Raw genomic sequence first — 27152 nt, 5'->3', positions numbered from 1 at the left:
TCTAGGAAACGAGGCCATCAACAACTTTTCGTCCCAGACTCTACGCGGTCGTCACCCATGCGCGAAACAACTTGTGAGACCTTTTGCGTAGGCATACATCACGAGATAACTGTGTGACAACAACAAAATGGTGGAATTACAGAAGACCTTCAGCTTCGACGAGCATATTCTGCCGCACTTGTTGAGAGAAAGGGAAAAGTACAGTGGAAGATTGGCTGAAGAAGGATATGGTAATTATACTTCTTTTTTCAGGACTGTTTTGAAACACGGAGAAACAGTTGACAGTCCCCCAGCTAAATTTGACTGTACTGTAATAAAGCGATTAGTTTATTTAATAGTTGACATTCTTTTTTTCTTTAATATTTTTCACACTGTTTTAAAGACGCACAAGCCATTAAGAAAAAGCTTCAAGTTCGTATTGTTGGACAAGAAAGAGATCATGCAATCATTTTATCGTGGAATGACTCGGGACCCAGTGGAACAGTAAGTACTAGGTGCACCTCTCCCTCCCCCTCCCTCCCCTCCCCCTCCCCCTATCTCCCCCAGGGGTTGACCCATGGAGTTGACCCAGGGGTGACCTGTGTTTGTTTGATTGTGCATTTATAAACATGTCATACTTCAGCTTGGTTTTCTTTATCATTTCTAAAGGCAGGACACAAAGTGACTTACTTTGGACTGTATGAGCCTTCCCAACACCATCTTAAAGTAAGCATTTTTTTAAGCTTTTATTGGCAAAATTTACTGAATGTTGTTTTGGCCAATGAAAAGCCTTTTCTGGTGTAGTCTAAGGTCATATATATTTGTATAGTGCTGCAAGGCTATTTAACAATTAGACTAAGAGCCCGAGTTTTCTATGAGCAAATAGTCAACGAGGCGCAGCCGAGTTGACTATCGCTCATAGAAAACGAGGGCGAGTAGTCTAATTGTTTTAGTAGAAACTCTAAAGGATTGCAGTCCAAAACCTACAATATTGTGCACTTTGGAGACAAAAATCAAGAAAATTTACCGCTTAAAGAGCTACTCGCGCGCGCGACTGTTTTCTATCGGCGAATAGAAAACAGTGGGAGAACCAATCAGATTCGCGGATTTCCAATAGAACACAGCTGAGTTTCTACTAATTGTACTTATATCCTTTTTGTATTATTTGTTACCCAGCTCCTGTTCATTCATGACAAAAAAGTAATGGTTACTGGGGCATCAGTGAACCAAGAGAGAACTTTACTTGGTGAGTCAACATTTGTAGGCAAAGTGAAGGGTCTTCCCCACGAAAGTCTTTTGACAAGGTCAAGGCTCAATTTTCCACGTGATCCAGAGAAAAATGTACTTATCATTAGAAGGCCACTTGAATTGCTGTGTGAACAACCTCCAAGAAATTAGGAAATTGACTTTTGGTTTGAGGTTAAAGGGTTTGAGAAATCAAGATTGCACAGTATAAGGCTTGATGAACTGAGCACCATTTTCAAGTACTGTTGAACCTCAGCTAACAGACATCTCCTATAGAGACAGATACCTCCCATAACGGAACACCACTTGGCCATGGTCTCCTATACCAATCAAACACTTAGTTTAGACAATGTTCTAGATGTATTGTATCATTGTCATATTTATAAAAATTTTTGTTCCACTTTGCTTCAGCATTCACCGTTACAGAGCGGTACTTTGGATTAGTGGATGATCCTTCCAGTTCTGATATTCCAGGTGATTTTGATCTTCTGTAACTACTATGATTATAATTACCAATTTTAAATTTATTGATTCATATTGATTTGAAGTGCCATATTACTTTATTCACTGCTTTGTTTCCTCTTTTCTGTAGCCATCTACAAGTCATTTCTTGCAGAGATCCGACCACAGAATCGCATCTTCTCACTCTACATTGAAAGACACACTTTTCAAAGAGTACAGGTGATTGACCAGCAATTTGCTTCTACATCATCAGATGATGTAACAATTACTTCTGACTAGCTAGTTTGACACCATGTTTGTTGGTCATGTTTTAAATTCTAGTTTCTGTATGGAGAGTATCTTGGTTATGGAAGTGCATCCAAAAAAGAGTCCCACATGCTTTTCTTACACCACAAAGAAGGTAAAAATGAAGCGATTAAAATAGTAATTAAAACCTTATTAAATGTGAAAGGTAATGCCGAGTATATTTATGTAATACTATAAACTTGTGTAAACAGTCAATCGTTGTAATCAAATATACGCATTTAGCTATTTTTTCTGGTGATATGGGACAAATTTTAACAAAGTTTAGTGGTAACATCTATTTTCTTATAGTATTAATGTAAAACATAAACATTTCATCAATTTTTATCTTTTTTATTTTCTAGCAATTGGATTGTACCACATTCCAATGGCCAGATTTGGAGACAAAGGAATGGTGGGCTGAAAACTTTTTTTATTAATTCTTGTAACATGTACAAGACTAGTGCATTTGATTTATTATCTGATGCACAGTGCATATTACAGATTTTCAAAGTAATTATAGTGCGACTACTATTACCGGGGTCACTAAAACAAAATGTAACCAATCAGGTTACATTTTACACATACACAGATGCCAGAGATCAGGACCTCTGGGCTAATCTGAAAGTCCACCACAAAGGCGGCTGATTCTGGTTGGCTATTGAGTACTTGTTCGTTCTACCACAATCTCCGGCACACATGTACAATCAAACTGGAACCAGAATTTCCTGGTTCCAATTTTGGATGAGCTCAGACCAGTTTTATTATATGCTCAGAATATTTTCTTCACTTGCAAAAAAATTGACTCTTCCTGTTTCAAATGATCATGTTTCTGTAGATCATGAGTGGCCAACCAAGGACACAACAAGTGACAGACGAGTTTATATGGGCCCAGTGGGACAGTCAGAACCAGCGACTTTACTTAGTCTACCCAAAGGACAAGGTACAGTGATAACAAAACAGGGGCAGATCCAGGATTTTTCTTAGGAGGGGGTGCACCACTAAGGAATGGCATAACTGACTGGTGATGTAAACAAATTTTGACAGTGAATACGAAGCTGCAGGTCATCTTTGGGGGGGGGGGGGTGGGGGGTGCACCTCCTGCACCCTCCCACTAGATCCACCCCTGACAAATGTAGTATTTGAGACAGGTAGACAACATGAAGTCTGTAGAGTGTAATGGCCCATCAGGCCAGAGCTTTCCCCAGTTTCCACAGCATAATGTGACTAGGAGTTTTTCCTAGTTGTGAAATCTGATCATCAGGCAAACTGATGTGATTTTTATTAATATAGTTCCGTTCAAAATTAACCAATCTTTGTTATGGAGACTTCCAGTAGAAGATAATTGTAACATTAATTTGAGTAATAATAGTTATGTATTCACTGGGTGATAAACTAAACCAGTGTAAACTGCTTGAACTGGTTCTGGAATTAAAAATTCCCTCTATGTATTTGCTTAGGACAACTCCATATACAATATGGAAGTGCCATGTAAAAAATGTTGTTTGTCTCTTCATTATCTGTGATAGTGATTGCAGGGATTTGGTTGTGATCTGTAAAAGATTTTAAAAGAAAAAGAACTTAATACATTTTCTATTCTTTTTTAGAGTGCAAATTCTGGGTATGAGGAGGAACAAGATGTGAAGCCAGACCTCATTTTTGCAGCTTATCAGTTTAATGAGAGAAGCACTCATGTGAAAGTGGTATGTTGAGAGGGGTACATGTACATTTAGCAGTTTTGCTCAGTTGCATGGTTTGGAGACGTATGATGCTGTCTCTCTGCACACATTGCAGACCAATGATGTTAGATTAGCTCTCTCTGTGCACATTGCAGACCTGAGATGTTAGTTTATTCAACTCTTTGCACACATTGCAGACCTATGATGTTAGTTCATCCAACTCTTTGCACACATTGCAGACCTATGATGTAAGATTATCTATCTCTCTGCACACATTGCAGACCTATGATGTTAGATTATCCATCTCTCTGCACACATTGATGTTAGATTAGCTCTCTCTGCACACATTGCAGACCTGAGATGTTAGTTTATTCAACTCTTTGCACACATTGCAGACCTATGATGTTAGTTCATCCAACTCTTTGCACACATTGCAGACCTATGATGTTAGATTATCTGTCTCTCTGCACACATTGCAGACCTATGATGTTAGATTATCCATCTCTCTGCACACATTGCAGACCTATAATGTTAGATTACCGTAAAATTCCGTCATAAGCTCCCCCGCTTATAAGCCCCCCTGGTTATAGGCCCGTCAACCTGGAAACCAAAAAATACATCCGATTATAAGCCCCCCCCCCCCCCCCCGGATATAAGCCCCCCTCTTCCGGATGACAGTGCTGAACAGGGCTAAATGTCGCTTTTTGTGCGTTTTTAACTTAAAAACGTATTTCGATCAACACTCCCGGGGCTCGTTTCGAAACGTTTTTTTCATTCTGTTATAAGCCCTCCCGGATATAAGCCCCTCCGCTTATAAGCCCACTAAAAAATCCTTACGAAGTTGTATAAGCCCAGGGCTTATAACCGGAATTCTACGATATCTGTCTCTCTGCACACATTGCAGACCTGAGATGTTAGTTTATTCATCTCTTTGCACACATTGCAGACCTATGATGTTAGTTCATCCATCTCTTTGCACACATTTGCAGACCTATGATGTTAGATTATCTCTCTCTGCACATATTGCAGACCTATGATGTTAGATTATCCATTTCTCTGCACACATTGCAGACCTATGATGTTAGTTCATCCATCTCTTTGCACACATTTGCAGACCTATGATGTTAGATTATCTCTCTCTGCACACATTGCAGACCTATGATGTTAGATTATCTGTCTCTCTGCACACATTGCAGACCTATGATGTTTAATAGATTATCCATTTCTCTGCACACATTGCAGACCTATGATGTTAGATTATCTGTCTCTCTGCACACATTGCAGACCTATGATGTTAGATTATCTATTTCTCTGCACACATTGCAGACCTATGATGTTGGCTTATCTATCTTTCTACACACATTGCAGACCTGTTATGTTAGATTATCCATCTCTCTGCACTCATTGCAGACCTATGATGTTAGATAAGCTCTTTCTGCACAGAATGCAGACCAAGAAAATGACAAGACACCGAGATGAATTCATCCCGGGACGAAAGTCATCCCAGGATGAAAACTCTCATGTAAAGAGGCCCTTAATTTGTTGCATTTATTTGATCTCTTTTGGCAGCTAAAATTTCCACTTCCATTTCCTGATGTGGACCTCTTTGCTAAGACAAGGTAATACACCTTATGCCAAAATGGCGGAAAATACACTATTCCTTTGTATTCATGTTAATTGGCCCTCGTGGCCTACATGGCATCTGCAGAAGAATCTTTGGCTTTAAACGAGGCAATGAGGGCCAATTAACATGTTGAAAAAAGAACAATGTATTTTCGGCCATTTTGGAATAAGATGTATGTTACTGCATGATGTTTTCTAAAACTACTTTTTAGAATAAGATAATTAATAAAAAATTAATGAAAGTAAATGATTAAAAATCACTTTTCAATAATTTTATCTTGATTCTTAGTTATCCCGAGTACCATGATGTTGCCTTGGCACAGACTATCTCAGGTAGCAATTTTGTTTCTGCCTTATAATTTATTCAGAATTTGCTGGTTATTCTTTTTGAGCTGAAAAGCAAAAAAATCAAAACCTCTTCTGGCCTGATTCCAATTTTATAACATTTGTTAATGACTAATAACCTGCTTGCACTGTTCAAAGCTTGTGGCCTCTTGCGAGACAGTGAATCTTACTACAATGCAATCCTGATTTACTGATCTCACATGTAACAGATTTAAGCAGATAAATCATACCTCACACTTCATTGTCCCAGCCACTTAACAGGTAAGTGACTAAAATGGACTTTTTCTGGCTGAAATTGACTTAATTTTGTCAAAAATAATTGTAACAAACATTAAATAAATTAGGCATTGAATATTTACAAACTACCCGTATTGTCTAACTTAATATTATTAACGACAAGATTTTAAACCAATAAAGTTCATTACATGTCAATCCACTGTATGATCTTAACCAAATCAAACAAAGTTAATTTAATATTGCTTTATTTAGAATCTGTTCCTGTAGGAACCAATAACTAAGTGTAATATGTTAATAAGTAATTTTTTTGCCGTTTCAGAGAAACACGTGAACATGCAAGTTGTTACATTACCTGGTAAAGGTAAGCTACATGTAATAAATAAGTATTGTATATCTAACTGGATTTGTAAAAACGTGGTCAACGAAAAGTGACCTGAGTGTTTTTGACCACGTACATTGCACTGCGATATGACTAAAAACATGTCTAGAAAGAAAGAAAAAATGAACAACAGCACTGGAAGGTAGTTAAGAATGCGGAGAAGAGAAAAAAAGACTGACACTCACTTTAGTTTTTATATCGTCTACTTTGGAGATTCTGGCGAGAAAAAAAACGCGTTTACGGCAATTTGCGCTTAAAACAGTGAAAATTTCTATACCCTGGTTTTAATAAATCCGGTCAGATATATATATATATATATATATATATATGTATACGTAATTGGACTACATGCTGTCCAATTTGGAAATAATTTGATGAAAAAAAATTCCGAGGGCAGCCAAAATTGGACGAGGCCGTAGGCCGAGTCCAATTTGGCTGTCAGAGGAATTTTTTGAATCTAATTATTTCCAAATTGGACAAGCATGTAGTCCGGTTACATATTAATTATATAGCTTGTAGTCAGTCAATCCAACATAAACAATAAACTTATGTCAAGAACGGGAAAAGCAATCAACAATAGTAGGCATAACACAGCACATGCAACTCACTCAGAGCATTGTCTTCACAAATAAAACTTAAACAAAACAGTGCAATTTTATTCACCTGGGTTTGCGAAGCTTGCTACAAAGTGAGTGAAAACACTGCATTGATCAATGAAAGTCGTAAACAAAGTGTCCGAAGAGCGTAACAACTTCTTGAATCCGACAAACTCCTTTCCACTATCTCGTTCGTACTACATCGCCGTCTTTTCTTTTCAAATTTCAGCAAAATAACGACAAAGAATTGCATCTAGCTCATGGCTATGAATATCTGACAGATTTCTTGCTTCGCTCGCTTCGCACCGCTGCACTTACGTTCACCCAAGTTTTGTACTACATTTGAGGTGTTTTGCTCTTAGTTTTTGCTTCTTAGTGTTGCTAGCTCCTCTTCTGACAACGTACAAAATTTCTCTTTGTTGTTACTATTGCTGAAAAGCTCAAAAAGAATGAAAAAACGTAGCAAACTTGCCTTACAAAATTCCGCCATTGTCGACTAACGATGTGACAAGTTTACAGGGCTGACGCTATGCTTTGTGCTAATTGGCTAATATCCGTCACATGTTGTTTTTTCTTCGATTTGATTGGCTGAGACAAAACTGTCCAATTTTTCTTAAATTGGACAGTTTGTGCATTTTACCTGAAAGTCCTAATTGAAACTGTCCAAATTTAATCCCAAATTGGACAGTTCTCAGAAATTAAGGAAAAATAGCTGCGCTGACAATATAGGATTTACTGACAGCTATATAATTAATATATATATGCACCTGGAGATTTTATATACAAACATATGTTCACTGATAACTTAATGTCATTGATTAGCAGCTGACATATTTGAATATTTTAAACAATGTTGATGTTAGGTTTGCATATTTTTATCTAAGGTTCCTTTAACATTTGCCTTCAACATCCAACAGCTGCAGCTGAAACAAAGGTATTTTTAAGTATCAAGTTGTTTTGAAGTTATTGCTGATACAGATTTTGGTGAAAAGTGAAAATTCCAGTTTAGCTTCATACCATCCTTAAAAAAACGTTGGCTTTTGACACCATCCCCCTCATAACTTACAGTGACCTTCCTTGGAATGGGCATACCAATATTTTCTTGAACTACTTATTACACTCAGTGTATTTTTTACTTCACGCATTTTTCGCAAATATCAGAGTTTACCAGGAGAATCTGCCAGGCTTTCCAGTCAGTTGGAATATTCCGTGTACGTGCTACATCATGGTAAGATTTAAATTGTGTGTTGTGTCCAATAAAATCATAGAAAATGACATGATATTTATGTGTATTACAAGAACGGTCAGTACTAGTATTCGGAAAAGTTTCTCTGAAACCCGAGCCTGCATGATCCTGCATCCTATGGATTAGAGATTTCTCTGTAGTTGAGCCGATTTACATGTTGTTGATCCAGGTCTTTTTGTTACAATGTTGAATACAAAAAAACAAGTAGTCACAGTGACATGATAAACCTTAATTATTGGCTATTTTATCTTTTCCACCTGCCGAATGAACTTGATTTTCAATTTGCCAAGGAATGGAAAAGCAAAACAAGAAAACGTAGAAATTTTGAACTGTAATGATCAAGATTGTAAACTCGGCAGTTTTCTACATTTTTAAGTTTGGTTTCCAGTTTAACCTTAACGTATATATATGCGTTCGACGAAGGAGAACGCTGTCCTAATCCGTTTGTAGTCGAGTTTTTTGGGCTATCTTTGTATGGTCATCAATTTGGCCGCCCCAGAAAATTTTTCAGGGGCGAATGACGTCATCTCCATGCCATGTGCTTTCGTGGTGTTTCAATATGGCGTCCATTTTAGAATCACCCAGACGTGTTTTGTTTGAAGAAGTGGCCGAAATGTTTATCCGAAGTTAAAATAATACCGAAAATGACATGGAAAGCATAACAGGGTTTTATCCAGGGAAGTAGAGTTTTAGTCCGCCACCGAACGTCGTTAAAATAGTGGCCGTTTGTGAAAATTATGTGAGCCCCGGCACACAAAAAAAAAGAAGGAAACAGCAAGAAACAAAAAAAAAAAGCACAACACCTGCGGGACGGAACGCAATCTCCTGGAGGCGGCCGGGCGCGTCCATTACTCACATTCAATCAGTATGATCTGTATATAAAGACATGGGGTGAGTACAGAGGGAAAAAATCAATGGAAATACTAGACAATCAGAGATGAGAACGCGGGGTGAGCTTCTTCGCGGCGACAGGCACTGGTATTTTTGTTTCTCGCCAACACAACAACAGCGATGAAAGGATAACAGGCTCAAAGCTGGTAATTCATGTACTTTCGACTGTGTTTTCACAGGTGCTTTCTTCGTTCGTTTGCCTTCGCTTATTTATATTTTGATATTTTTCGCAGTTTTCTCCAAGGTAAGCTGTAAGTGAAGTTGTATCTATATTCGGAGCGTCATTACTGAGTAGCAAATATGACTAAAGCTACTTATCAAAAGCTGTGTAGTGGTTTGTTTTGTAGGAAACAGAGGCTGCAATTCGCCCCCGGTGAAGACACCGAATTGTGACCGATTTAACTTCTCTCTGCGTACAGACTTGTGAGACTCAATATTATAATACACCAATATATTCCCTTCGGCCGCCCTAAGCAAAGCTGCAGACTATTTCAAGTTGTTGACCATTTTAAATTACTGTTGAGTTACATCTATTGTATTTTATGATTGTAAGGAAATAAAAAGCTGTTACTAATCGACTGGTATCAAAATGTTTGGAATGGCTACATTTCAGTTTAGTAGTCTTTTGTTACTGTTAGTATATATTACAAATAACTATACAGTGTATCAACATTTTCCAGAGTATCTTCTTGATATACATTGTACTCTATTTTGGATTCATTTAAGACCTTTAGCCACTTCGCTTGGCACAATCAAAAGGGTTTTAATATTCTTCTTTTATGGTTTTATAGAAAGATGGGTTGGTACAAGCAGATCAGGTTTCATCAGCTTGGCAATGTCATACATTTTTATACAAGGACTTTTCATTGTAGTTTGCACATGACAAACAGACCGCAGATATCAAGAAAATATGGAAATAAAATATCATACTTCCCACCCCATGCCTCCAGCTTTCCCTGCCCTTCACCCCTATCACCCCACCCTACCGAACGCATTCCACTAATTTTAAATTATGCTAGTATATATTTTTTGCTGCCTTTTGAAGGATTTTTAATGAACTGTGTATTGCCGACTGTGAGGCCGTCCAGGGATCTACAAAATTATCGCATATTTTTTTCATCACTCAGTAAGTATTTTAACAAATTGTTTAGTACTTTGAGGTAAACTTCAATATCCTTAAGCAAAAATATTATTCATTAATTGTTTAGGTCATCTATTAAAAACTGAACTGAAGGTGGTCTTATTTTTTTTATTTCTGTATTTCTGGAGCGGTTTTTCATTTGAGTGTCGGAAGTATTTCGCATTTGCTTTGGTTCTGCATCACTACACTTAGTGATTGGTTTAAAAAACTCGTGCCACTTTTTCATCCAATCAGAAGTAAATCAAAACAAATCGTGACTTCCTAACATACTTTTCCCCTCGCTTCGCGCCAGCCACTTGTATTTGCTTCGAGTTTTGACGGGTTCACTGAATTGTCTGTGTCTAATGATCAGGGTCGTAACCAGGTATATTTTTTCATCGCTGATCCCAAATTTTAGCTCTAAATTTTGATTCCTGATCCCCAAAATGTGGCAACATTTGATCCCTGATTCCATTCTGATCCCATCTGATTGGCCGATCCCAAGGCTGTGATCCCTGATCCCATATACGACCATATACATGTACCTGGTTACGACCCTGTAATGTTTGCGAGAGTAATTACTTTGGCTTTTTTTTACGTCACTCAATTAAAAAACCGGTCTATTAAATGTCGATTATTTTTTTATGTTGTCCGTTCAAGGAAAATGAATTTATTTTTGGTCAACGATGTTATTTGAACTCTTCACAGATGACTACTTGATGGTTTATTTACCTGGGCATTTTCTGCATTTGTTAAACTGTAGTACAGAACTGGAACCTTGTCATCACATCATCTTACAAGGTAATATTATATTAATAGAAACGCCACACAAACCTTTGAATTTTAATGTGGATATTTCAATGGTGAAATTTAAACTCCGTGTCTTTGTTATCAGGCGATGCTGTTCCAAAGCTTTTTTCTGACGATTCTGTTCCAAATGAACCACGACTGCTGTTGTACCTAAACAAAGAACTCTCCACTTCTTTACAAACAGGTCAGTAGCGAATACAGAGAACCCAATTTTTTCCCATTTTTTTTTTTAAAAAAGGAACACGAAGAACAGTGCCAAGCGCGGGAAAACATGTAACTTGTGCCAAGCGCGGGAAAACATGTACCTTGTGCCAAGCGCGGGAAAACATGTACCTTATGCCAAGCGCGGGAAAACATGTACCCTGTGCCAAGCGCGGGAAAACATGTACCTTATGCCAAGCGCGGGAAAACATGTACCCTGTGCCAAGCGCGGGAAAACATGTACCTTGTGCCAAGCGCGGGAAAACATGTACCTTGTGCCAAGCGCGGGCAAACATGTACCTTGTGCCAAGCGCGGAAAAACATGTACCTTGTGCCAAGCGCGGAAAAACATGTACCTTGTGCCAAGCGCGGAAAAACATGTACCTTGTGCCAAGCGCGGAAAAACATGTACCTTGTGCCAAGCGCGGGAAAACATGTACCTTGTGCCAAGCGCGGGAAAACATGTACCTTGTGCCAAGCGCGGGCAAACATGTACCTTGTGCCAAGCGCGGGAAAACATGTACCTTGTGCCAAGCGCGGGAAAACATGTACCTTGTGCCAAGCGCGGAAAAACATGTACCTTGTGCCAAGCGCGGGAAAACATGTACCTTATGCCAAGCGCGGGAAAACTTGTAAAGCCGGGCGCGAGAAAACATGTCACAGATGGCGGTAAGCGCGGGTAAAACATGTAACTCGTGAAAAGAACGGGAAAACTATAACCGGTGTCAGGCGTGACAAGTGTAACCACATGGCAAACGTAGAGAAAGTAACGCAAACCTTACGTTTTGCTCCTGAATATTTAAAGTTTTTGGCAGGTTGGAGCACGTTGTGCAGTTCCAGTTTCATGCTGATAACTGAACCAAAGAAGCTACTTAAGTTGTTTTACAGTGCTTGATCGTATTTCTCCATTAGGTCCTTATATTTTTGACAGCACTTCTGGCAATGCCTTTAAGTACAGCTTTGATAAGGCAGCACTAGCAGACTTATTCGGGAGGTATGTCTTCATTCTCATAACGTTATACCTAACGTCTTTCTTCGCCAAGTTTCTAACAGTAAGCATTCGCAAGTTTTATAAGGCTTCTGAATTTGGTGGTAACAGCTTTGATTGACTTCAACATGTTGATTATGCCGCGACCAATCAGATTGTACAGTGTAGATCAAACCACAGGGATAAAAAATATTTACTGTGGTTCATCTATCTGTTTGGTTCCCCTCGCATCACAATAACATATCACAACGTGTTCACGTTTTTTCTTATTGGCACTGTGCAGTAGCGGATCCAGACCTTCAGCAAAGTGGGGGGCCCGATCATCCAGGCCCTAAAATAAGGAGGGGGGCCCGCTCTCGAAAACAATTTTTCTTGGCCCTTTGGCCCTCTATTTGGCTAAAAAATAAGGTGGGGCCCGGGCCCTAGATCCGCCACTGCTGTGAGACGCTAATATCATAGGTGACAAATTACTCCTTAATTTTGGCGCGAAATTTTAACGTTAATTTATAATTTCACATGTGAAATTATAAAATTGCCATGGCAACGTAGTTAGCGGCAAGATGGCGTCCGGGATAAAAGATGTTTTAAAGCTTAAACTTTGTATATTTTCGCTTGAATTTCCTTCTTAGCCAGCTATATTTGAAACTTTTTGTCAACAGCAGAAAGGAATCGAACAAAGGTTTTCTTCAAAGACTAAAAAACTTGCGAACTTAAGCAAAATGTATGCTTTCAACTTTTCACGCTCGGAGTTCGCGATGCAGTATACCAGTCAAAAACGTAAGATTCCAAGCGTAATTTGTCACCTATGATATTAATATGAAATCAAATGTTATACTCGTGAAATTAGGAAATAATTTCACTTGCATTTTGTCAAAATTCTTATAAATTACCTAGCCTAAAGGCTAGGGAAATTATTAGAATTTTGACAAAATGCGCGTGAAATTATTTCCTAATTTCACTCGTCACCATTTGATTACCCATACTAATACAGCGATAATCCAGCTAGAACTCCAAGTTACATGTTAGTTGTCAAGCACTGGAAATTCGCATTATCTGAATCGCCTTTGACATGGGTTTAAACATCTAATCGGTTAGATGAAGTTGTACGCGAACTTCGTAAACTACTTGTAAGGCAACGCAAATGCAACAAAGACATGCTACTCTTAGGACTCAAAACCACTTCATAAAGTAAAAGTATCTTAGTTTATTTCTTCTCCCTAAAAATGTTATTTTATTTTTCTGTTTACAGGACCCATATGCCAAGCACACGCCTGGCCATACTTCACTTAGCTGTCATTCATTTACGGCATTCGAATTTAATCAAGAAGGTGATCGTGTCGTAATATTTACTGACAAATTTTAGAGCCAAGCTTGTAAATTAAAACAGAAAGCTTTAAATTTTCTTTCACTGCTGTTGTTCTCTTCAGATCTTTGAGCACTTAAGCCACGATCCGGCGAGTCCAGAATGTTTAGATCTTCTACAAGAGTATCTTGTTGGTAAGGGTTTCTCTTGCACGAAACAATTTGCGCTGTAGAGCACCAAAAACTTCAATGTTCTTTGTAAATGTAATGTAAATGTAGACACCTTAGCCCCCTCCCAATTTATTTGCTCACGCCACCGTTTTTTTTTTCGCCGTACCCCACTAACCGAACCCCTGGAACTGGCTATGAGCATATCGGTATATCAGTCGGCGGATTTAAAGCATTGTTTGGCAAATCGGCAAATTGTTAAATCAGAAGAAGCACGCTGAAAAAGTGAAACCCGCAGGCTTAGTGAATGCTTAAAGCTAAAGTCAAGCTGCACTTATCTTTTGACTTGGGACACTTCTCGCTGATTACATTTGCTTTTCTCACTAGGTGCAACTTACGGAACTTTTCGCAGAGAGCTAGAGAGAGAAGCGATCACGTTAATTCCATTTACCTGTGTTGACACTTACAGAGGCCATTTGGAGAAGGTAAGGAGACAGTACCTTAAATCTTCGTGCACGCGAAGAATTTCCGATTCTTAGAGCGGTTTTCACTTATTTGAGTATCTTTAAACGAAAACCAAAGCAATTACAATTATAGCCAAGCATAAAAAACGAAAACAACACAATGAACCAATGAGAATGCAAGTAACCGGCGCTAAGCGCGGGAAAAAGCTGCATTTAGTAGTTGAGAAGGTGACGTGAGTTTTTAAAACCAATCATAGAGTGTTGTCAAGCAAAACCAGTGCAGTTCCATTGTGCAATTGAAGTTCTATGCAAGTGAAGTTAGTCCCATCCGCTCGTTTGTCGTTTTTTTAACTTGCTGTAATTTCGTTTTTTATTCTTTTAGGACATTAACCGAAAGAGAATTACGCAGATCTCTTGTTCGTTTGTAAGAGACGTCCCTATTGAGTTTCAGAATGTCAAGGTGTGTATTAGAAGAATATGAAATCTTAATCTTGTAATTCTGCGTGCTTCTTTTTATATCGCCTTCTTGATGTAACATTTACACCTAACTGAAGACCATAACTGCTATGACATCACCAGACGCTTTACTGTAACTCAGACGTATGCTTACAGGGCATTATCTGAAATCCCTTCATTAAAAAAAAACTGTTGTCTTTGATTCACGTTGCCTTTTTGCACCGTTTCTCAGAGTAAGATGAAACAAGGAGCCTTATGGACGGCTTTACTTCAAAACACTAAAAGACTTCCTCCACGGTCAGTACAACACCGGACTTCTGTCTGATGTAAATCTATCTTGTTTAATCCAATGACTAGGAGTAGTCCCAGATACACTCTTCGTCCTTGAATCTTAATATACATGCTTGTCTCTTTTTAGCAAATAAAACATTAAGCCCTTTACCATACTTAGCCAAGCTCATTAGTCTCTAAAGAGTTTTGTTGTTGTTGTTGATACTTTGATGTTTTAATTGCCATAAAGTTGTTAATTATTTCTACTGTTCTTTGCTGTAGTTTCAAGCTGAAAGCTCCCAATGCTCATTTTTACGAACAAGAATGTGACAGTGAAGAAGAGGTAAAAAGCTGTCTTTTGAATACCTTGCGTCGTTGTATCTTGAAATGCCGTGTTGTTGTTATTAGTCGAAGGAGTTTAAGCCTGGTTTTCACAAGCGACGCAAGCACAAGCGCAATCACAAGCGCAATTACACAAAAAGGACAGATTTTGATCCTTGTGCTTGTGCTTGCCGCAAGCAAGCAACAAAATGCAATGCGCTTGTGCTTTTGCTTGCGTCGAAGCCGTTTTCACGGTGAAATAAGATCTGTTATCCTTGCGCTTGTGCTTGCGTCGCTAGTGAAAACCAGGCTTTATTGTTCGCTGGCAGGATTTCGCCTTCGTAAGAAAGCACTTGCGTGCAAAATCCCACCAGCTATCCAAGCCGTTAGTCTGCATGCTTTCTTTCAAAATCACGCTTTGTCTTCGAAAATTGGCTAAGCCGACCATTTTCAAAGGCACTTTGATGTATCGTTGTAGAGACACTTTTCTGTCGTTGCGCTAATCGCTGCTTGGACAGAAGGCCTCGGAAAGTCGTCGGTCGCTTCTGCGAGTTTCCTCGAAGAAATGTCTTGTTGTAGTCCGCTTGTGTATGCCTGCTACTGTATGCGATCTTAAAATCAGATCGCTTTTAATGTTGAAAGATCTTTATTTTCTTTGCAGACGGAAGTAGCGCCTCATCTTGGTCTGATGCAGTCGCTGTACAGACGACTTTCCGCCTCCAAGTAATGCTGCTATTTTTGTTGTTGTGAAGTATTTAGTAATACAATAAATGGCTTTACAAGTCATCTTTGCAACAGGGCATGCGCGGCCTCACCCGGAGCGGTCACAAGTTTTCGAGCTGAGAAAACTGTGGCTTCATCCGTTCTTAAGAAGGCTCGAAATAATTTTTTGGCGCGCCTTAAAGAAACATATAACAGATGTCATGTCTCGAAAACACAAGAGAGGTGACAGTCGAAGATGATCTTTGCAACAGTTAAAGTCATTCACTTCAAAGAAATCCTCAGAATTACATTCTCTATAAACATTATAACACCATCTTCTCTTAAGATTCGATTTATTAAAGCTGCTTGCTTTGAGATTTTTCGTGTTATATGCTGGCCTTTTAACGCAAAGTGTCATTAAAAAAGTATTTTCTTGTAGCAGATTTTCTGGCAGCAGTGAATCACTCTCGTCCCAAGGAAGCAATAGTAAGTGAAGGATTTATGAATTCTCTTATATTACTGATTTCCATACATGTCTAATGTTGTTTCTGGGCGTTGGTGTTCTTGGCAATCTAATAATAGTCTAGGTGTTGCTGACTTTTAGCAGTTAGAAGGGTCGATGAGAAAGCTCTCACTAGTCAATTTAACATAGCGTAGGTCTTTAACACCTTGAATAATGAGATCAGAACGTAAAATTTGTGACTCGTTAAAGATTGCTTCTACCCTTTTAAAGGTGATGTTACACGGGACAACTTGCAACAACGATTTTTCGCGCAACCTCGCGTCAACTTTTCGTGCTATGTTAAACGAGTCATCTTTTCGCGCAACATCGTAGAAAATGTACTTGGCAACATGCATGTTACACAAGACGATTTTCAGCGCAACGCCAACTCGCAACATTTTGCGCGCGCGTCCAGGCCATGTTGAACAGAATTCTGGGGAGGTGTTGCGCGAAAAATCGACGGCGGCCTTGTTACACGAGCCAACTTTCTGAATATTCGTCATCTTGTGTTGCGAGTTTTTGACTTGGTTTCAAAAACTCGCAACGTGTTGCCGGGTAAAATGTTGCGCAAAAAATCGTTCCCGGTACCATGTTACACGGTGAACGATTTTTCGCCTTAACACACTTTCAACTTGTAACCGGACACATGCCGCACGCGTATGCGAATGACCGAAAAGGGGTGTTGGCTTTTTGAATTCTCGACTGTTTACTTAGGGTCTGTTTACATGATTCCGGAATGACTTTCATTCCGGAACGAGTTCATTCCATCCCCATACATTTCTCTGTATCTGTTTACATGATACCGAGACGAAAGTCAAGTCATTCCGGAATGAGTTCATTCCGGTTTTCATTCCGGAATGAAAGTTTCGTTCTGGGATGACATTTCATTCTGGTATCATGTAAACACAGAACGAATTTCGTTCCGAGATGAACTCGCAAGTTGTTGAACCGCATACGGACTCCACAGTTTGAATTCAGAGCGAAAAAACGTAATAGCATTTACAGTTTAGCCCAAAGAAGCAGCTCTATGGTCAAATTACTCGTCAAAACTGCAGATACGGCCATTAATGGGCCCAAAACATGTTCGCGCGAAACATTGCGCCACCTTGTTTTGATCTCGCGCGGAAATCGTGCACGTGAAAATGCCTTTGGTTGAACCGGTCGCCTCTGTCATGTAAATGCAGAACGAATTTCATTCCTATACGAGTTTCGTTCCGGAATGAAAGTCATTCCGGAATCATGTAAACAGGCCCTTATAGTTAAATCGATTTGCCACAATTTTTTTTCCAGGAAGCAGGGACTTTTTAGATTCCACGGAAGAACAAAGATCAGTGGCTGAGATCAAAAAACAAAATATGGTAAGAAAACAGCCGTCCTTCTTTCCTGTGGCAGCCGGGTTTTTTTCTTGCGTTTAATGCAAGCCTGATGCAAGGAAACGATGTTTTCTTTATAAACAAAAACTAAGCTAAAATTCATGCTTTAGTTCGCCGAAAACCTAGCTGTTTTATTTATTGCAATGAACGTTGCAATTGCCGCCTCTGTGACTATTAATACTAGCCCTGTATATAGTCTTTTTTATCACATAAATAGATTTACTTTTTTACCCGTTTTTATTATGTAAATAGCTAGCCATGTATATAGTCTTTTTTATCATATAAATAGATTTACTTTTTTTACCCGTTTTTATTATGTAAATAGCTTCTTTTTTAACTTATTTTAACTTTAAATTATTAATAGTTGTATAATGATAGGTTTAAGTTTTTTAAAGTTTTTTCTTAGTCAGGTGTCCACAATTAGTAGAGGGGACTTTTCCCCTCAGCTAAACACTTTAGACACGTTAATAAAGTCATTCATTCATTTACTGTATTTTGATATTTTTGTTACAGACTATCGACCGTCTGGCATCTCATTTACAAAACCACTTGCCGAGAGAAGCAAAAGTGAAAATGCAAAATATTGCGATTGAGTATGTCAAGTGTCAGGTTGGTCTAGTCGGTATTACCATAATAAACAGCTTCTGGCTATATACGTCATGCCGTGTCTCTCTATGTCACGTTATGTCACGTTTTTTCATAATCAATAGCTTTGTAGGAACTGGCTACATCACGCCATTGTATGTGTTATTTTGCAATGTACAAATTTTCCCCCGAAGGCAGAAAACCTGGTAGAGAAAAATGTGAGAGAAACTTGCAATATTAAAAAAAAATGAAAAACTTAGAAACCCCTGAAATGTCAGTTTTAAAAATCGCAAAATGGTTTTCACTTTGCCATAAAAAAGTAAAGGATCTGATCACTGTCTAATGTAGTTCGTTCGTTCGTGTGTGCGTGCGTTTGTACGTACGTACGAACTTGCGTTCGTTCTTTCGTTCATTTGTAATTTTCTGTTTCTTGGCAGGCTCGCCAGTCTGAACAGCTGTTACGTTTGTTCAATCAAGCGTTGGAATTCACAGATAATCCGTTCACTTTACCACTGTAAGTTCTACATCTCAGTTTACAGTTTTACAGAGCTCAAATTTTCACTGTTCAAAACCAAATAACATTACCTTACACCTGTATGCCGTAGGTCTTTGCGAGGCACGATGCGTGAAGTTGTATTTTTCCAGTTGGTGGAGAGATACTGTACAGCGGTCACCGAGCTCAGCTTTCCTGTTCCTTCGGGTAAGTTTCCCAAGAGAAAAAACTTTTAAAACAATTTTTGTTTGTTTTGTGATTTTGTTTTAACTTGGTAGACCAGTCAGACGAAGGGACGGCACCCAAATTAGCAGCCGTACATCCAAGATCTAATGAAAGTTTGCAAGTTTGTTCTTGTTGGGGGGAGGGGGGTGGGGGAGAGCAAGGATGGCGCAGTGGTGAAAGCACTCGCCCCATCAATGTGGCCCGGATTCGAATCCTAGACCAGGCGTCATATGTGGGTTGAGTTTGTCGTTGTTGTGGGGGGGGGGGGGGGGGGAGAGAGCAGGGATGGCGCAGTGGTGAAAGCGCCCGTCCCCCACCCATGTGGCCCAGGTTCGATTCCCGGAACAACAAATTCAACCCACATATGACGCCGGGTGGTTCTCGTCATTCCCGCGAGGGGTTTTTCTTCGGGTTCTCCGGGTTTTCTTTCCTCCGCAAAAACCAACACTTCCAAATTCCAATTCGATCTTTGATGCACGCACACTTTCTAACGAGCTCCTGACAGTTCTTCGTGTTCCGTGGGTAAATAAATTCCATTTACATTAAAATTACAATAAATTACAATTTCATGTTGTTTGCTGCGTTTTGCTGCGTTAGGAAAACATTAATCCATATACACGTACCGTCGTTTGGTTTTCTGCAGGTTTTCGTACATCTATGACATGTCTTGGGTTTCGCTGCCTCGACAGGAGGTAAAAGTGATTTGATGTCCTGCGTGTTTATCAGATTGTTCCTCACCAATAGCAGCCCTGTATTTCATTGTTTTCCAAATGACTATTTTAATATTTTTTTGTTTTAGAATGTTTTTGCAATACGTGGATAATGGAGTCTTGCAACTGAAGAAGGGTTTCATATCTCGACTTGTAAATGGTATGTAAATTCTCCTTACCATGTCCATACATTGTCAAGCAGATAGGTGATGAGAATATAAAAATTCATCAGCCAGGAGATATTGTCTTTTAAGACTGAGTACTGTGTGGTGTCTCTCTTCTTCTCAGGGGACAAATTTATGTTTTCGTTGCAGAATTTGAAGGTGAAAGAGAGGAAGAGGGTCTTGTTTTTCAAATAATTTGCCGCTTGAAGCACGTAAGTCAATGTTATGGTTCAATTTTCCTTTGGTAAAATTTGGTATTTTTTTGTTCTAGTGTATGGTAATACAAGATAATTAATACAAAACAAAGGAAAATACCATATTGTAACATGCGTTAAATTGAACCACAACATCGATACAATGCGAAGTCAGTTCATGTTTGACACAAAGCGTGAGGAAAATTGTTTATTTGTTATGTCTGTGTTTTGTTTTTTTGTCACAGGGCACCGCCAAAGATGCGTTACTGCACTGGGAGCACCCTTCTAAAGCCAGGTAAGATGAAGATTTCAATATTCTCATTGAGGTTAGGCAAAGGGCAGTAAAACACGAGATATACTTTCACTTATTGGAACAACCAACAAATGATTCAAAGTACCGTTTCTTTCGCTTGAAGATTTGTTCCCGGGGTTTATTATTTCCTCAACGGGATCGACAAACCATAATGTCTGCGCAAAGACCGGTGCTTTTCTCTTAGTAAGACGGTTATGGCAACATCTGCATGGTAACTTAGTTTTATTGCTGACGTTGTGTTTTTTGTTACTGATATTTTGTTTTCAGATACCTTTCTCAGCGGCTAGTAGAAGATTTGTTAATTAAAGACAATTCGCCAGGAGGTACAGTCATCTTTTTCCGCCTTTGTTTGTATCGTCCTCAGCAGTTGTTGATTTTTTTACTTTTTATCTGTTTTTGAATTTCAATGTTTTATTTAAATAATTAAGAATTGTAGGTTGTTAAAAATATTCTAACTTGCGATAGGGTGTGACATAAGCTCCGTGCCGTTAAACAATCGGTTCGATTCCCGTCGGGGACTCAGAACTTTTCTTTGTCCCATGCTCGTGTCATGTAGAACATCTTATCTTTATTATTTATTACCGAACTTAAAATTTACCATCTTTATTATTTACTACAAAACTTGATGAATTCGACATTGCTGATCCTAGCAGTATGCAGGACGTGTGTCACATATCAACCTAGTAAAATGGCCCAGCTCACAACGAGTCTCTCGTAGCTCAGTTGGTTAGAGCGCCCAACCGGTATCTGGGAGGCCATGGGTTCGATTCCCGTCGGGGACTCAGAATTTTTCTTTGTCCCATGCTCGTGTCATGTAGAACATCTTATCTTTATTATTTAATCACGTGGATGTTTCTTGACAGGTCTTCGTGAAAACTTGGAATACTCCTATTGTGGCCCAAGAGATAGCATTCCTGGCGGGAATTCATTCAGTGACACCGGTAAGTAGCCCTGTTCCTACATGTCATGAAATCAGTCACAAAACCCTCCCTCCCTCCCTCCCTCCCTCCTTCACTTCCCTCCCTCCCTCTCTCCCTCCCTCCCTCCCTCCCTCTCTCCTTCCCTCCCTCCCTCTCTCCCTCCCTCCCTCCCTCCCTCCCTCTCTCCCTCCCTCCCTCCCTCACACCTTCCCTCCCTCCCTTCTTCCCTCCCTCTCTCTCTCTTGCCCTCTCTCACTCTACACTCCTTCTCTCCATCCCTCCCTCCCTGCAAAGAACTAAATCCATTTCGGTGTGCCGCATTACTGTAACTAGCCTTAAGACAAATTGATTTCGGTGTGCCGCATTACTGTAACTAGCCTTAAGACAAATTGATTTCGGTGTGCCGCATTACTATAACTAGCCTTAAGACAAATCCATTTCGGTGTGCCGCATTACTGTAACTAGCCTTAAGACAAATTGATTTCGGTGTGCCGCATTACAGTAACTAGCCTTAAGACAAATCCATTTCGGTGTGCCGCATTACTGTAACTAGCCTTAAGACAAATTGATTTCGGTGTGCCGCATTACTGTAACTAGCCTTAAGACAAATCCATTTCGGTGTGCCGCATTACTGTAACTAGCCTTAAGACAAATTGATTTCGGTGTGCCGCATTACAGTAACTAGCCTTAAGACAAATTGATTTCGGTGTGCCGCATTACTATAACTAGCCTTAAGACAAATTGATTTCGGTGTGCCGCGTTACTGTAACTAGCCTTAAGACAAATTTATTTCGGTGTGCCGCATTGCTGTTTCTTATCAAAATAACTTGTTATTTCAGAATCAACGCAAGACGCCGATTTAGATGTCTTCCGACCTCTGGCGACTCTAATGACCGCTCTGCGAAAAAGTGGTAAGCCCAGACTGCACTTATGTGAAAATTCCAAATAACAAATTGGCGGTTTCCAATGACTTAAAATATTAAGCAAAATTTATGAAAGGTGCCGCTACCATTTACGACATGTGTCTACGACTACTAAGTGTAGGCTGTTAGGAGAAGTGTCTGCTGGGGTAGTTTGACAGTATATCTGCATGAAGGAACTCATAGGTATATGAGATCGTATTAGGTCACAAATGCTACCCTGCATAAGCAGGCCTCTTTCTTTCGATCTTTGTTGATTCGCAAGCTCTATTCTTCCCCTGCTCAAGACGCGTTCTATTCGATGCGAAAAATTTCATGTCCGTGTTATAGCTTTACAGATCCGCGTATTGTACATGTCCTACTTGTGCACAAAAAAATTTAAAGCCGAACAGCTACCAATCAGAGACACTGTACATATGTTCTCGTCTCCACAGCGACAAGTGACAGTAGCAGGCAGACTGTGTCCCAGGCTGATCTCGACTACATTGAGGACCGAGCCCTACTGGAGACTCAGCGAGAGACTGTCGGGAACCTGGGAACGATTCCGTTCTAACAACATCTCTGAGCTGGAAAAAACCTGTTATAAGAAGAATGGCGGTTTAGGCTATGAAGTGTCGTTGGGCAAGACCAAGGGACTTCAGCGGCAAGAAATTTGCTTGTCATGAAGAAAACTGAGGGTCTTTTTTGGTCTCAAGGAACGTTAGGTGTCAGTTTCTACCTGGTCAAGGTGTCACGTACTATAACCCATAGCAAAACGTCGTTTGGACGCTCTTAAAGTTCATATTCAAATAACAATTGCAATTCTGATTGAGTTAAATGTACACTTTAAACCCAGAAAGAAACTGGGTGAAAAGAACTTGTCTGTCTGGGATTTAGTAAAAAGTATCAGGAAATCTAAAATTTCCTCCTGATGGACAAAAAAAGTTTAAGCAAACTACAACGGCAACATCTACCGGAACGTTCTGAACGTTGCTAAAAACAATAATTAATGACGAGTACAATAGCTCTGCACGTTCGTTATAAATCTTTGTACAATTCTTTACCGTTCTCTGCAAAAGGCAGTTTAAGCAAAGCACAACGAACGTCGCTAAACATACGCTCCACGAAAAAAAAAATATTAGCTGATATTAGATTGTCCACTGGCTATTTTGAAAAGGTGTGTTCTATTGCCAAATTTTAAATTACTTCTATTGTATTTTTGGGGATGGTAGGTTTTTGAAAGGCCTATTTACACAGGTGATAAATAAGTGTTAGCTTACTTCCTTGCCCCCGGGTGAGGAACACGGCCAGAGATAAATTAGTGTACAGAATATATATTTAAATTATTGCGCGCAGCGTTTTTTTAGATGAGAATAAGACTATTTTGAAAGAGTATGAGATATTTTAGTAATAAAATTTGAATAAACATGTTTGTATGTTATTCTTTGTTCCTGAGACTGCAGTCGTGTAAGTGTTTTAACACCTATTGTTTTGAGATATAAATTACCTTAAAAATATATATACGTATCTGAAGTATCTTATCTTATTTATATCAGTCTACGTAAACTATAATTAAGTTTTTAAACCTTTTCTTCGCCGCTTTGAAAAGGAGATGTTGTATATAGAAAAACCTGCTTATCTTATGAGCGGTTCTTTAACCAAGTTTTGGTGGCAAAATTTCATTTTAATTATGGCAACAGTTTAACGATTTTCTAATGACATTTTCTTAAAAAAAAAACTCACTTTTAAATTTCTTCAAAACGTTCACAAGAAACAAATGAAAACTTTCTTCGTTGGTGATAATTTTTCTTTGGCTAAGGAGCTTTCCGTCATTTTTTTTTTTCAAATTTCAGTCAAGGGTTATTGGAAGCATACGGCTATTTCTTTAAGCCTTGGAGTAACACGAGAAATTGCTTTTAAAGCCAACAAATTATGAATCGTTTTTAAAATATCTTCAATTGTAAATTGAGGATATTAAAGAAGAGTACAAATAAAGATTGTTGTTGTCATTTGTGCAATTCTGAAGCTCTTCCTTTTGGTGTCAAAAGTAATTGTTTACATAGTTTACTTTCTTGGAGATTTTTTCTCACCAATCAAAAAAGTATTTTCACCAGCGGTAAATTTCATTAACGCTTACAACAAAAGTGTTTGATAAGCTAGTTTTCGGTAGGTGTTCCCCTCAAACAAAACATATTTGATAAAAGGTGATCCCAATAAACCGCAATTAACAGCAAAGTGAGGATGTACCTTAGAAACGACTGCCGGCCCAGTAGAAAGAAAAATATTTGTCATTTATCTTTTCATCAGGTTTGAAAATAAAAGCTTGCGTAGCTTGGTGATATGGTCATTAAACTCTGCAAACGCGGCGAGATTCAAGCGTATTTCAATTTCATTGTGCTGTAATAATGTTTTTGCTGGATAAATCCCGAACTTCTGTAAGTATTTACTTCAACTATTCTTTTAGATAAGAGTCTTTTTGTGTTATATGTAAGAGATGTTTATAATTCTAAGAAATACAGTAAACATTAATTTTAAGCTACTGGCTGTCGGACGTTACTAAGAAGGGATTTGATTAAATTTGCTTTAAAGCAGATACCAGTAACAATCTTAAAATTTAAAAAATAACACAAGACCGTACAAAGAATTGGAACCGAGAGATTGCGTTTATGCTTGTTTCGTTTTGAGAGCAATGCATACTGTTCAGTGATTTCAGTGACTAATGTCTTCGCCATCGTTTGTATAAATCTGCTGTTAGCGAGAACTGGCAAAGACAATAAACCCTGGTAAAATACATACTTTTAGCTTTAAGTCTCCCATTTAAACATTTAGTTATCATGGAAAACATTGCCACTCTTTAGAGAGTGTGAAAACGACTCTAGCTTCAGATTGAGTATGTTAGAATCCAACGAAAATTCCGTAAAATTTTTGGCTGCTTTGATTTGTACAGTGGTCACTTTGATCGTTATTGTTAGTGGGGTTCCTATGAATTGTTGCTACAGTTACTTCTCACTGCACGGGCCCACAGGGTTTGTATGCGGACAACAGACTTGACAACATTCATCCCCGTTAAAAATTCAAGATAGTCCATGAATGTTTTTCACGACTACAATGCAACTCGGCTTTCCATAATTCTCTCCCATTTCATTTTTAGTTAGAGGATCTGAAGGAAGTCTCACAAGCTGCACAAGAGGCTAAACTAGACAGAGAACTACTTCGTTTTGAAGAAGAGCTGGAATTGTTTTTAGCTGACAAAGATCTCTTTTTGGAAGATCTTTATCGACGGTTGAAACACATTACTTACCTCTGGAAGTCATGGAGATGTCAGAGATTGCGTGACGTGTCTGTAACGCAACTCGTATCCGCAAAACAGGTGAACTCAGTTTAATTTCATCTGTTTAAAACTGCTCAAGGTTTTCTTATTTCTTATGCAATTAAGATTTCATAAGTAGTTAAATGTTTATTTTATTTTAAGAGGCACTAGCACACTAGCAAGTCCTTTAAAATAGTAAAACTAACACTTTAAAACTGTGTAACGAAAAAATCGCTAATCTTATTTATATCCCTGCAGATTGAAGATCTTATTTATTGGGAACAAAACCTCCCTGGAAAAAAGAAGACATCAACAAAAGCAGAAAACATCAAAGAGAAACCAGCAGACATGTTGATTAGGTTTCTTCAAGCTTGTCACGAGTCCAAGCAGCTCTACGAACAATTCTTTTTCTCGATTTACAAACCACTTCACCAATTATTCGACGACGAAAAGGCCGCTCCTATTGCGGAGGCCCTGGGGCGAGTTCTCGAAAAGTGGAGTTCACTCCTCGAACCAGGCCCCATCAAACACAGGATGTTGAGTGCAGAGAGTTCTGAGGCAGTCTACAACATGAATTTGTCTAGTAAACCACGTGACACGCAGTTCAACCTCGTTCTGAGGCTAGTGCCAGACTTCGCCGTGAAAGGCTTCGAGGCTCTTTATCTCGCAAGGCAATGGAGGGACGTTTTAGGTTCTTCTGGTTACAGTAGGGAACTGAAATTTATTCACAACAAGAGACAGCAGGCCTCAAAGCGTCGATCACGACAACTGCTTGGTAGAGAACCAGAAGACTTTGCCTTTCCTTGCAGCGTATTTCACAACCTGGAAAGAAGGTTGAAACAACAAAACGTTTCGCACAAGCAGCTAGATTCTAAAGGTCACGTGATAGATGGATCACGTGACCATGGGGAAATTGACACCAGCGCAAAATGTAATTCGGTAGATACGTACACAAGAGCAAGTAATGATGACGTTAGATCGAAAATATTTATCCCTGACCCAAGCGAGCAGCGAATCGATCATTTGAAGACAGAGCTGAAACGTGAACAAATCAGAGTGCAAAAGATTAGGACAGAGCTTCTTCAAGGACAAATTGCATCGCGGTACGCAGCAGAAAGGCCGATGATAAGACCGTTGTTAGACACGCTGACTGCTGCGAAAGAAAAATGTCGGCGGTTAAGAAATGAAATTTCAGAACAAGACAGCCAGTATGATTGTTTGAGTGACAGACTTGATTCAAGGGGTTCGATTCAAACAAGTTTGGACTCGTTTGCATCTGAGAGAATTCGATCAGTTACCAGACCTCTGCTGAATTCGCGCCATCGCGCTCAAACACGTGAAAAGAGACTCGTTTGCGAGAATCACTTAATGAGAAGAGGTCGCTCAAATGTGGGCCTGTCTTAATTACGTGTGAAATGTAATATTGCCGTCTCTAATTATGGTGCTATTAAAGACTTAATTTAATGAGGATAGCACTAAAATAGTATTAAAATACTAACAAACTAGTGGCCATCCTAACATTATATACAGTATAATATACAAAATACAACAAAATGAGAAGTGATGGTTTCTTTCTTGGCTCTTTTTAAGTAGCTATTCTCTTGTTGCTAAGCAGTATTTTTTACAGTACTGTTCGTAGAGGGTATCATCAATATCTTGCTTTGAAAGTTATCAAATGGATGCATTTATTCGTTTAAC

General features: G+C 39.0%; 2 protein-coding genes across 3 annotated transcripts; both read left to right on the top strand.

The window, feature by feature from the left end:
* Nucleotides 1–105: 105 nt before the first annotated feature.
* Nucleotides 106–23574, top strand: LOC144654604 (protein pigeon-like). 2 transcript variants are annotated; one of them, XM_078514794.1, is made up of 39 exons: nt 106–230; nt 383–483; nt 649–705; nt 1156–1225; nt 1636–1698; nt 1817–1905; nt 2008–2086; nt 2334–2383; nt 2807–2911; nt 3576–3671; nt 5217–5266; nt 5560–5603; nt 6172–6213; nt 7712–7761; nt 7989–8055; nt 10010–10090; nt 10793–10885; nt 10980–11078; nt 12008–12089; nt 13333–13411; nt 13511–13580; nt 13941–14038; nt 14400–14477; nt 14706–14770; nt 15026–15086; nt 15726–15787; nt 16209–16252; nt 17559–17626; nt 18155–18250; nt 18664–18740; nt 18832–18926; nt 19588–19636; nt 19744–19814; nt 19969–20030; nt 20258–20307; nt 20593–20648; nt 21189–21266; nt 22085–22156; nt 22600–23574. In XM_078514794.1, exons 1-39 carry the CDS (start codon nt 128–130, stop codon nt 22716–22718), a joined length of 2871 nt encoding a protein of 956 aa, XP_078370920.1. In that variant the 5' UTR covers nt 106–127; the 3' UTR covers nt 22719–23574. The 2 variants fall into 2 exon arrangements, with proteins under 2 accessions (XP_078370920.1, XP_078370919.1); XM_078514793.1 differs by having other exon boundaries at nt 16206–16252.
* A 953-nt stretch (nt 23575–24527) lies between these two features.
* Nucleotides 24528–26980, top strand: LOC144654601 (uncharacterized). Its single transcript, XM_078514787.1, has 3 exons — nt 24528–24579; nt 25296–25514; nt 25713–26980. The coding sequence occupies exons 1-3, from the start codon at nt 24550–24552 to the stop codon at nt 26856–26858; spliced, it is 1395 nt and encodes a 464-aa protein (XP_078370913.1). The 5' UTR covers nt 24528–24549; the 3' UTR covers nt 26859–26980.
* The last annotated feature ends 172 nt before the right edge of the window (nt 26981–27152 follow it).

This window comes from Oculina patagonica, chromosome 5 (genome assembly GCF_052425735.1).
Source record: "Oculina patagonica isolate OP01 chromosome 5, crgOcupat, whole genome shotgun sequence".
Classification (NCBI taxonomy): Eukaryota; Metazoa; Cnidaria; class Anthozoa; order Scleractinia; family Oculinidae; genus Oculina; species Oculina patagonica.
This window is presented reverse-complemented; position numbering and strand designations above follow the sequence as displayed.